The sequence below is a fragment of the Notolepis coatsorum genome, assembly GCF_963971535.1.
Source record: "Notolepis coatsorum genome assembly, chromosome: 4".
Taxonomy (NCBI): Eukaryota; Metazoa; Chordata; class Actinopteri; order Aulopiformes; family Paralepididae; genus Notolepis; species Notolepis coatsorum.
The window spans coordinates 84,285,591-84,298,360 of NC_140168.1; the positions used below are offsets into that span (position 1 = coordinate 84,285,591).

The 12,770-nt window shown below is 49.5% G+C and overlaps 1 protein-coding gene across 2 annotated transcripts in view; it reads left to right on the forward strand.

Moving 5' to 3' along the window:
• Nucleotides 1-9,229: 9,229 nt before the first annotated feature.
• LOC311227464 (regulation of nuclear pre-mRNA domain-containing protein 1A-like) overlaps nt 9,230-12,770 on the forward strand; it is a 37,594-nt gene continuing 34,053 nt past the window's right edge. For both annotated transcript variants that reach the window (XM_084313133.1, XM_084313134.1), the window contains exons 1-2: nt 9,230-9,704; nt 12,368-12,497. In XM_084313133.1, coding sequence (XP_084169259.1) covers nt 9,554-9,704; nt 12,368-12,497 — 281 coding nt within the window. In that variant the 5' untranslated portion in view covers nt 9,230-9,553. The remainder of the gene's footprint in view (nt 9,705-12,367; nt 12,498-12,770) is intronic.

A 12,770-nucleotide genomic window follows, 5' to 3' on the forward strand; every position in this document is an offset into this window, starting at 1 on the left:
ACTCGAGGGACACCAACAAACTGAACAAGCTGGTGAGGAAGGCTAGCTCCATGGTGGGAGTTGAGCTGGTCAGACTAGAGGTGGTGGCAGAGAGGGGGATGAGAAGGAAGCTGGCTGCTATCCTGGCGAATCCCTCCCACCCTCTCTATGACAAGCTAGTCAAGATGAAGAGCACGTTCAGTCACAGACTCATACCCCCTCTACAATACAAAGAAACCCCATGATTATATGACCCTGGTATCTACAATACAAAGGGAACACCATGATTATATAACCCTGGTATCTACAATACAAAGAAACCCCATGATTATATGACCCTGGTATCTACAATACAAAGAAACCCCATGATTATATGACCCTGGTATCTACAATACAAAGATAACACCATGATTATATAACCCTGGTATCTACAATACAAAGAAACCCCATGATTATATGACCCTGGTATCTACAATACAAAGAAACCCCATGATTATATGACCCTGGTATCTACAATACAAAGAAACACCATGATTATATGACCCTGGTATCTACAATACAAAGAAACCCCATGATTATATGACCCTGGTATCTACAATACAAAGAAACACCATGATTATATGACCCTGGTATCTACAATACAAAGGGAACACCATGCAAAGAAAAATCATAATTCATATTCTCCTTTGTTTCATCACAATTTAAGCAAGCCTAGTAATAGACACAATATTTCTGACACTGTGAATACATTCCCTGAGGTCCATAGATGTACCTAGATACCAAGAATATGCAAATAGCAATATTCCATTTACCTAGGTATACATTTTATGCGGATTTTCACATCGGGTGGAACAGGTTAAGTAACATACAGTAACATTGCATGTGTGGCAGCACTTACCCTTCATGCTTCATGCAAGCCATTCTGAAGAAGGTGTGTTCACACCGAAACGTCATGATTACAGGCTGCCAATCAATTTGGAAAAACCTGGAGTGCGTGCCTGGACATTGTTTCCCTATTTTTATGTATGATATCAGAGGTTACAGCACCCAGTGTCAAGTCTAGTGAGGTGAGCGCGTTCTACTACTTTTTAAAAATGTTTAACCAATGTCAGCCGAAATGAAAGTTTCTACACTTGGCACCAATGTGCTTTCATGCGCTACACAGTGACGTGATTGATTGAAAACTTTATTAACAGATTGCAGAATGGGTTTTACGAGCCTAGCACGGTTATCGGGGCCGCGGCTACGAAGAGCCCCGGCCAAGCAGAGACCATTCTCTTTTTTCTTTTTCGAACCGGGACAGTTACAGCCCATTTAAATAGGCATAAATGTAAGGGTCTGTTCCCCATTTTTCGATATCAGTGCTTGGTCCTAAGGGACCGATGTCAGCGCCTGGTCCCGGGCATGTTTCAAATATTTATTTGAAATGGCCATCTTAGGGACCGGCGCGCCCTGGTCTGTCCGAATGGCATAGCGCGGTGCGGCAGCGTTGGGGACCCGGGACTCATCCTGGTCGCGCCGGACCGGATCAGTTCAACCCGGTGTCCGCCGGGTCACAGGCGAGCGCTGCTCGTACAATATATTCTGTTATCCCGAAGGGCCCTGTGCGTTTCCGTGGGGAAATGCCACGGCGGACCAGACGTCACGGGCCCCCCCCCCCCCCCCCGTGGCGGACACCGGGTTGAACTGCGCATGGAGGTACTTTTTTTTAGCAGTCAGCCCCTCTAAGCACTCCTGTATAGTCCAGGCACAGGTCGAGCCTTGCTCTTGCTACCTGTCGGCCTGGATTAAGGGAGCAACCTTCTGTTTTGGGGGTGGTTGTCTCCCCGGTATGCCGGTGGCAGAGAGTCCGGGTTCGACACCCCGACCCCACGAGAGTATGCCCCCGCATGGTTATGACGTCTGCCAATTGTGTCAAACTCTTTCTCTGAACCCCGACCCCGCGAGATACTTGCTGGCAGTCAGGGTTCGTGGCAGAGTCAGTTCACTGGCGGAGTTGGGGTTCGGGACCCCGACCCACGAGATTATGACCCCACGAGATTATGACATTGTTTCGCTTGTAGCGAGCGGGATGCGGGCGGGGTAGATGCAGGCCCTTTTTCCCCACGGCCTACTCACCTTGTGCGTTTTTTGGGTGCTGTTACCCTTTTTCGCACAGTCTGTGTCCTGTCCCCCCCTCACTAGGTGTTCTGATGGTTGTAAAGGGGACCTCAGCGGCTACATTGTAACGAAGGTTATCCTATAACCCTAGTTACATGAGTTTTTGTGAGCGTTCTGCTCTCACTCACTGAGGACCCCTGACTGTCCTCCTGTTACGGACCCTGTCCTTATGTATGTATATAGAGGGGGTAATGTATAGTATCTGTTGTATATATTGTGGCAATTCCAGGTGTAGGGGTGGCAGAATTAACAACACACAGACAGGTTGCAGTTCCCAAAATCATACTCTTTATTTTCTTAGTCAAATAATAACGGTTTGCTGTCGGCCGGGCGGCGTCTCCGCTCTGTGGCCTTTTGCCTTGCGCTGCTACGGGGGACTGAGAGGAGGCTCCTCGGCTCCATTAAGTCCCCCCTCTCCAACAGGCGCACCGCGCCGTGATTCGCTAATCAGGTAATCACTCTGATGGGTATTTAGTGACAGGTGCGTCCGGAAGCGGACGCCCAAACATGGGCAGCGCCCAGCCATTGGGTCGCCACATAGCGCCCATCAATCACCAAGCCCAGGGGTGGCTTGGGGTTGCCACAGTACCCCCCCTCCAGCTCCGACCGTCGGGGAAGAGCGTCCGACGCCCAACAGGCATCCTTCCTGGAGAGGGCGTCTGCGTTGCCATGCGCCACCCCTGACCTGTGAATGACAGAAAAGTTAAATGACTGTAACTCCAGAAACCATCGAGTCACCCTGGCATTGGTCCCCTTTGTCTTGGCCATCCAGACTAGGGGGGCGTGATCCGTCACCAGCGTGAAACGCCTCCCCAGCAGATAATAGCGGAGCGTCTCCAGTGCCCACTTAATTGCCAGACCTTCGCGCTCCACCGCAGAATAGTTGCGCTCGTGTGGCAGCAGCTTCCTGATCACATATAAAATCGGATGTTCCTCACCCTCCAGTTGCTGGGAGAGGACCGCTCCCAGTCCCACCTCTGATGCGTCTGTTTGTACCGTCATCTCCTTGTCGAAGTTCGGGGAGATCAGCACCGGTCCCGAACAGAGGGCAGTCTTGAGGTCCTCGAACGCCGCCTCCGCCTCCGGTGTCCACTTCACCGTGAACGGCCGCCGCGCCTGGGTCAGATCTGTGAGGGGAGCAGCGCGAGCAGCAAAGTTAGGGATAAACCTCCTATAATAGCTCGCTAGCCCATTAAATGTCCTGACCTGCTTCTTGGTTAAAGGGCGAGGCCACTCCCTTATTGCATCAATCTTCCTCTTCTGCGGTTTCACATTGCCCCGGCCTATTGTGAACCCCAGGTACTCTGCCTCTTCTAATCCCAGCCTGCATTTCTTTGGGTTGGCGGTGAGACCCGCCTCCCGGAGGGCCCCCAACACCGCTCTCACCTTTTGGAGGTGGGTGTCCCAATCTGACGAGTGGATGATAATGTCATCGAGATATGCGGCTGCATACTCCCGATGGGGCCGTAGTACTCTGTCCATCAGCCTCTGAAAGGTAGATGGCGCCCCATGCAGGCCAAACGGGAGAACTTTATAATGGAACAGCCCATCTGGGGTGGAGAAAGCCGTCTTCTCCCTTGAGGCGGGGGCCAGAGGGACTTGCCAATAACCCTTCGTTAGGTCTAGTGTCGTGATAAATCTGGCCAGGCCCAGTCTGTCAATGAGCTCATCCACTCTAGGCATGGTATAGGCGTCAAACTTTGAAATTTCATTAAGCTTCCTGAAATCATTACAGAACCTGGTTGTTGAGTCGGGTTTTGGCACTAAAACAATAGGACTGGACCACCCGCTATGAGACTCCTCAATTACTCCCATCTCCAGCATGACCCGCACTTCTCTTCTGACTGCCTCTCTTTTTGCCTCTGGGATACGATAGGGCTTCAGCTTTACCTTGTCTCCCGGGCTGGTAATGATGTGGTGCTGGGCCAATGTGGTGCGGCCCGGCGTGGCCGAGAACACGTCCCGGTTCTGTTGGACCAGCTCCCGAAGCTCCTGCCGTTGGGTCGGGGACAACTGTTCCCCGATGGGAACATCGGCCGCCTCTGCCACCTGCTGCGCAAAAGGGGGAAGAGGGGGGGGCGAGAGCAACACATCCCGGGCATGCCATTTCTTCAACAGGTTAACATGGTATAACTGTCGATGCTTCCTACGGTCGGGCTGGTGGACCTTGTAGTTGACGGGACCCACTTTCTCGATTATGTCGTAGGGTCCCTGCCATTTGGCTAGGAATTTGCACTCTGCTGTCGGTACCAGTACTAGGACTCGGTCCCCCACATTAAACTCCCGTGGCTGTGCGCCCCGGTCATAAATGCACTTCTGTGCGTCTTGGGCCTGTTGCATGTGTTCTCTCACCACTGGCCAGAGCGCCTTCATCCTGTCTCTCATTACCTGCACATGCTCTATGAGAGACCGGTGGGGCGACGGCTGTTCCTCCCAAATCTCCTTTGCGATGTCCAGGAGACCCCGCGGCTTGCGGGCGTAGAGCAGCTCAAATGGCGAGAAGCCAGTGGAGGCCTGTGGGACCTCACGCACAGAGAACATCAGAAAGGGCAACAACTGATCCCAATTCTTCCCATCCTTCTCCATCACCTTCCTTAGCATGCTTTTCAGGGTCTTGTTAAAGCGCTCGCACAGTCCATCCGTCTGTGGATGGTATATGGAGGTTCGTAGCTGTTCCACTTTCATTAGTTTGCACATTTCTTTCATGACCCGCGACATAAAGCACGAGCCCTGATCCGTGAGAATAGAGTCGGCAATTCCCACCCGACTAAACAAATGAAAGAGCTCCCGTGCCACAATTTTGGCCGTCACCGTGCGTAACGGGATGGCTTCGGGGTAACGGGTAGCATAATCTATGATTACCAGTATATACTGGTGGCCTCGGGACGATTTAACTAGAGGGCCCACTACGTCGAGGGCAATTCTTGAGAATGGGGTCTCAATGATGGGCAGCGGGATCAGAGGACTTTTATATTGTACCTTTGGTGCTGCGCGTTGACACTCTGGGCAGCTCCGGCAATAGTCCTCTACCGCTCTCTTCATGCCCGGCCAATGGAAACGCGCCCTTATGCGCTCCATGGTTTTGTCCACGCCCAGGTGCGCTCCGAGGATATGTGAATGCGCCAGCTGGAGTACAGTGGGAATAAAGAACTTCGGTACCAGCAATAGATCCCTAACCTCATCATTCTTTTTTACAACTTGGTACAGCAATTGTCTTTTTATTGCAAAGTGAGGATATGGCAGGTTACTCACCCCCTCCACGGGATTTCCATCTATGGTCTTGATATTCGCCCGGGCCTGCGTTAGGTTTGGTTCTTCCAGCTGGGCCGTTCCGAACTGACCCGCCAGGTCCCTCCCCACCTCGTCCGCCTGGGGGAACTCCGCAAAGGGGTCCTCGTCACTGTTATCCGTCTCGGGGCCCGCTTGGGGCGCTGGCGCGTCGTCACCCACACCTGATGCCGTCTCTGTCTCACTCCCCGGTATATCCAGGGGTTCCGGCGCGTCGTCACCTACATCTGAGGCCGTCTCAGTCTCACTCCCCGTTACGTTCAGAGCACACACCTTCGGCTGACGTAACCCTTTCTTCTTCCTCGGTTTACCCGTAGAGGGTGGGGTGCGCGGGGAGATGACGGCTGAGCACAGCTGGCGATACAGGGGGCAGTCTCGACCAATCAGCAGCGCTACCGGCAGGTTAGGTATGACGCCGGCTGTCATCGAGCAGACCCCCTTGGTGGTTGTCAGGGTGATCGGCGCTGTAGGATACAACTTTGTGTCCCCGTGCACACAGGACACTGACACTTGCGGAGCCTCTGCGTCGCAGTGTGCCAAATGGGGCTGAACCAGCGTTATGGCACTACCCGAGTCCAGGAGCGCTACGGCATCTTTGTCGTTGACGCGCACGGGTAAAAGTGTCGCCGATGTTTCCTTATGGGCCCAACAGGCTGCGCCATAGTTGCACGTCTTTCCGCGGGGGTCTGAAGCTGCCGCCGATGGCATGGACACATCCCGGCCTGGGCAGTTCCACGAGAGATGCCCGGGCTCGCCGCAGTCGTAGCAGCGTCTTTGGTCCTGGTCGAACAGCGGTCTTCTTCGGGGTAGTTCGGGCTCACCTGCGTTCCCTACCCGGCCCCTTGGGCTGGGCTCGTCGGGACCCCTCCTTGTTCTCGGCCGCTCTGGCTTTTCCCCTCGCCCCCCTTTGAGTAACTCCCGCGTTACCTGGTGGGCCTCCACAATATTCACCAGCTGCTCCATGGAGCGGGGGTCCGCTTGACTCGCCTGCTTCTTCGAGTCATAGGGGAGGGCTGACAAAGCGGTCCATAACAATCCGTTCCAAAACCGTGGGCCCTCCGGGGTCAGTCATTAGCCAGGCTCGGCTTGTGCGGACCAGGTCGTGCATCTGGGAGCGCGGGGAGGCCTGTGCGTCATACCCCCAGTCATGGAACCGCTGCGCGCGGGACTGCAGACTATGGCCGTACCGGGACAGAATTTCCTGCTTTAGCCGAGTGTAGTTCCCGGCTTGCTCCGGTGGCAGGTCCTGGTAGGCCTTTTGTGCATTACCCGACAGGAAGGGGGCCAGCAGTCCCCCCCAGTCGTCTTCGGGCCAGCCCTCCCGGCCGGCGGTGCGCTCAAACGCCAGGAGATAGGCTTCTATATCCTCCTGCTCCGTCAGCTTGGGGATGAAGCGCCCGGGGTTAGGCCGCGTCCCGGCGGCCCCTTCCTCCTGCCGGTGAGCGGCCATCCGCTGGAGCTCCGCGTGGATCATCCCTGTCTGTTTCCTCTGTTCGTGCAGGGCCTCTTCGTGCCGGGTCTGTTGTTCCATGCTCGCCTGTACAAGCTGCTGCACCAGCGCGTCCATGCTTTTTCCGTTATTAAATTTATATATATATATATATATATATATTTTTTAATTTCTTTTATCCTATTCTGATAAAGTCTATTGTTGTTTATTCTGCACCCCTGATTGCCAGTAGACTATGCCCGCATTCTCCACCACTGTGGCAATTCCAGGTGTAGGGGTGGCAGAATAAACAACACACAGACAGGTTGCAGTTCCCAAAATCATACTCTTTATTTTCTTAGTCAAATAATAATGGTTTGCTGTCGGCCGGGCGGCGTCTCCGCTCTGTGGCCTTTTGCCTTGCGCTGCTACGGGGGACTGAGAGGAGGCTCCTCGGCTCCATTAAGTCCCCCCTCTCCAACAGGCGCACCGCGCCGTGATTCGCTAATCAGGTAATCACTCTGATGGGTATTTAGTGACAGGTGCGTCCGGAAGCGGACGCCCAAACATGGGCAGCGCCCAGCCATTGGGTCGCCACATAGCGCCCATCAATCACCAAGCCCAGGGGTGGCTTGGGGTTGCCACAATATATAGGCATGTTTTGTTTGTTGTTGTCTTGTCTCTCTCTTGTGTCTACATATCCCCATCCTCAGGTGTCTCAGTTCCAGCAGCAGCTGGTCAATCAGCAACTCACCCCAGTGCAGCAGCAGCTGAGGCTCGTCAAGCAATCAAGCTCCACACCCCTTCATATACCCCATTGTGTGCAGTGTTAGCTCCCTGGTTCATTGGTTGTGGTAACTATTCTCTGTGTCTTTGTGGGAGAGCTCTTTGTATCTGTTTGTAAATACAGCGGCACTGTGGTGTAGTGGTTAACACTGTTGCCTCACAGCAAGAAGGTCCAGGGTTTGATTCCCGCTTGGGGACCAGGTTTCCATGATGCCAGGTACTCAGGTGGGGGATCTCCCAGGCCTTTCTGTGTTGAGTTTGCATGTTCTCCCCGTGCTCGCAAGGGTTTCCCCCCCGATAAGATAAACCCAATGGAAAAACATGCACAACAGATCACTAACTCTGTGGCGTCCTTGACGAAGACGGACAGGAGCACTTTGATTGGTCCCCGGGGCGCGGCTCACGTTGACGCCCTATCTGCTCCCGGCTGCCCATGGGGGGAAGGACAACGGGATGGGAAAAGTGCAGAGAGACATTTCATCTGCGACTCAGTGCATGTGTGTGTGTGTGTTCCTGTGGGTCGCCCATCTCGCGTGTGTGTGTTAAAACTGCATGACAAATAAAGAATTCTAGTCTAACAATTATTATTAATTATTATAATTAGAGCGGTGGCTCTTTAGGGTGCTTTTTGTACCAGAGCTGGTTAAAGCTCTGTTTGAGTTCTTATCTTTTTGGTACCAGAGCTGGTGAAAGCTCTTGTTCATTATTGTTAGCATAAGAAATATTGTTGTGTATTTGGTGTAGAGCTGGTACCTGAAGCTCTGGTTCATTGCATTGTGTTTAGGAGTCTTTACAGTTTGTGTACATTTCTGTTAACCCTAACCTGTGTATACTTGTTTCTCTTTTTTGTGTCACCCAGCCTATGGTGATTGTCTTTCCTTTGTATTAATCTTTTGTTTCGCACACAGGGACAATTGAGGACAGGAAGATACCCTGGGGTCTACATTTTGCATCACGTAGGTGACCTGATGTTAAAGACACCAGCCTTAGAGTGAGCACCGCCACCTGTACTTTTGGGCCTCAGCGCCTGTAAGGGGGGGGGGGGGGGGGGGGGATTTAATTTCCTTTTATATTTCATTTGGTGCCACTGGTAGTCCTCCTTGATCTCGGTGTTGCTGTGTTTATAAAAATAAATACTATTATTTTGCTAATTGTTTCCCTGGTTTTGTGTCACTGCACCCTCACCTACCCTGTCTGTGGCCTTGTGTTGCGTCTCCTTACTGGGGTACGTAACACCTCCGAATGAAGGTCAAGACTCGGGAAGGAAGAGTACGGTCACGCTCCGCGCTTATGTACATAGCCGGAAATGGGCGTCGCCAGGCAAATGAAGGTGCATGTGGCAAACGCTTTCAGTGATACATACAATAAGTATCGATGAGTTAGTCCAGCAGAGCAGAACGCTCACAAAAACTCATGTAACTAGGGTTATAGGATAACCTTCGTTTTGTTTGTTCTGGGTTTGTTGTTTTCTCTTCTTTTGCCGGGTTGTACAGTAGGTGGCGGTATGCACCTTTCTGTGGTTGTGACCCGCCATTAACCCCATAGAAGAAGAAGAAGAAGAAGAAGAAGAAGAAGAAAACACGTCATGCGCGAAAGGGCTGTATACGGCTCTGCTGTAAACAAGTTGCAGTAACGTTGGGTTTGCACATGACATGATGCACAATGGTGTGCACACAAGGGGCAACGAGGAGAGCAGTGGACGGGCAGGCAGGCTGTGCAGAAACTAGCTGGCTGGCTAGCAGTAGCAGCTAGAAAGAAACAACAAGCCAGGCGACATTATTACTAGTGCTTTTAAAAACGGTAACGTTAGCACAGCCGACAACAACAACGACGTTGTTGGGCGAAACTTTGGAGCTATCGTTCGTGTCTCTCCCAACTGTTCTGTGTGTTGTTCCAGTGAATCTCGTCGAAATGTCAGCTTTCTCCGAGGCTGCTTTAGAGAAGAAACTATCCGAGCTGAGCAACTCACAGCAAAGTGTGCAGACCATGTCACTGTGGCTCATCCATCACAGGAAGCACTCGAAGGCCGTCGTCAACGTCTGGTTCATGGAGCTTAAAAAAGGTAACTTGAGAGACACAGCAGGGTAGTGTACGTTAATGTTACCGCTAGTTTGACTAATGTTGAATTGCTTTGGAAGCTCGCTAACTTATAGTTTAATGATGCTAGCATGCGTTAACATGTCTGGTTATATACACGTAGTTCAGCTAGCTAGTACCTGGGATAACGTTGTGGGAATGATATGTACTGGGAATTCAGAAAACGATGGCTAACGCTAGGCCATAGAATTGGCTCTACTAGCGTTAACGTTAGCTAGCATGACTTGATTGATTGATTGAAAACGTTATTAACAGATTGCAGAATGGGTACAGTACAGCTCAATACACACAATTGTTAAGGGGATGCAGACCTGAGAAAGACTTTCGTCTTGTTTACATAAGGGTCCCCCATTTTCAATTCATCATAACATATATGACATACAGATAGACAGTACTGCTACATCTAGACATTTATGACATACCAGATTTGCAAATGCAGTACTGTTTGTGATACAAAAAGAGTCCAGAAAAGAGAGTATACATTTGACTACACTGCACAACTTTCGAACATACGTGAACATACGTGCACAGTCACACACACACATTAAGCACCAAAGAGTGGCAACGCTGGTAAAGATTTGTGAATTTGGATAATGTGTATTTCGTGCACATTTAACATTGATTTGCTGTTAACATACATCATTGTTAAATATCAATATATAACAAATGGAAGTCACAAGTACAAAGATGCTGAGAACAAGATGTCAAACATATACTTGCCTGACTGCTGATTGGTAATCCACCGATCCTGGCATTGGATATTTAGCCGATACCAGGCTAATAATGGTGTCAAGACAGTATCAGATCATTTCCCTGATACTTATGTCCAACAACATCCAGAGAGCCATGTTTCACATGTCATCAATTAAAGCAAAACCTTTTTTCTGCATTTTTCCCATTCTGAAAGATGTTGAATCTCTGCAATACACAAATGTGCATTTATATGGCAACCGTATCCGTTCAATGACTGCAAACTTAATATTCTTTCTAATGTTCTGTAAACGTAATTGGTCAGTTGGTATTAGCTTATACTTAGGCCTAACTGTTGTATTCAAAATTAGTGTTGTAAAACCTCAGTCATCACTATATAATTTCCATTAGATAAATGTCTATGGCACAAAGGTTGCTATAGGATTTAAATTGGTATAGGGATACACTGATACTAAGTAACTAGTAGCTTTTGCCTGCCTAAGATAGGTTGTTGGAATAGGGAGAATTTCCCCAAGACTAAAGTCCAATAACTTGAGCCTGAGCCACGTGTAACTAAACTAAAGCTACTTGATTTTCTGTATTTTCTTTTTCTACCTATAGAAATGTGTTTGATGTAATACAATGGAATAGACTGTATCTCAGTATTTTTCTCAGATACACTGCACTTCATCATAGTCGGAATAGACTAGTGAAAAAGTGGCATCTGTGCGTTCCCTAATCCAAATAGATATTAGGCTAATTGTTAAACTCATTAACAAATTGTTTCACAATCCCTTGTGCTGATAAGTAGGCCACTTTGCAGATTGATCTATCTCGAGTTCCGCCCTCTTTTATTTATCCTCCAATCACAACTGTTGTAATTGGAGTGTCAAGAAAAGAGGGCTGGTTTGAGATGGGTCAATAGGGGCACAGTTCCCACAATGGATAACCTTGGATTGGCCTACTATTTGTAAAGAAATGTATAACGCAGTATCTTGTGTTTAAATAGGTAAATTGATAGGGGCGCTGTTTCCACAATGGATACTTTGAGGGATCATAGGGCCTCAACTTGAAACCTGGATATATATGCCCCTATTGTTTCCTGCTGTTGGACGTCACTGTACTGTGAGAGGACTGTGGAACACACTCCTTGTATTGCCTGCTCAGGGAACCTGCTGTTTAATCTGACTCTTGGCACTTTTCCCTTAGGGGGCAAGTCAACAGTCTAATGATTATTACCCAGTTGGTGGTTGTATTTTGGGAGTGTTTCTCTGTAGACAAAAAAAACACAAGGTGTTGGTGTTTATAGCAACACTCGAAAAGGGATTCCCCTGTGTGGATGGGTCATATTTCCCTGGAGCCTTTTATGCCTCCTGTCACATCAGTGTTGACTGTGTGTGGACTACTGTATGACACAGCAGAACTGTACTGAATCTGACTTTTATAATCGTCGAATTTGATGAGATTATTATTCATTAGCCTACACCTACAGTATATATGATGGGTTACAGGCCTTTTCCATGTGTGAAAATGTTATGTTGCTGTTAAAGGAACACGCCAACATTTTGGGAAATTAGCTTACCGTCTTCTCCAGAGAGAGACTAGAAGATCGAAACCAGTATCTGGCTGCATGTTAGCCTAGCTTAGCACAATGAATGGAAGCGGACATGGCCGGTTAGCCTAGGCATTGTCCTACTAACACCTCTCCCCAGAAGGCTAACTGGTCATGTCCGCTTTCATTCATTGTGCTAAGCTAGGCTAACATGCAGCCAGATAGCTTTCTACTGAACGCACAGAGAGGAAACTGGTTTCTATCTTCTGGTCTCTCTCTGGAGAAGACGGTAAGCTAATTTCCCAAAATGTTGGCGTGTTCCTTTTAGTGTGCTACTTTGAAGTTGAGTTGTTTCCATTATGACTTACTGTTGTGTATGTGTACAGCTCAGGTATCACGCAAGCTGACCTTCCTCTACTTGGCCAATGATGTCATTCAGAACAGCAAGAGGAAAGGACCAGAGTTCACCCAGGACTTTGCACCGGTCATCGTCGATGCCTTCAAACATGTGTCACGGTGGGCTGCGATATTGGAACAGTGGCTAATGGGAAATTAACATTCCAACTGCTTTGCATTGCTGGCTTTGACATTGGCACATATTAGCATGATTAGCCATTGCTGCAACATAAGGCAAGATATTCCTTTATTAATCCCCTTGGGGAAATGTGGGTGTCATAGCAGCATGGGGGAGGAGGGAGGGGAGGTACAGGTATGGGCAGGGTAATGGAAGAAAAACATATATAGGCAATAAAATGTAATCTGAAAATAAAAATAAAGTGTAAACAAAGG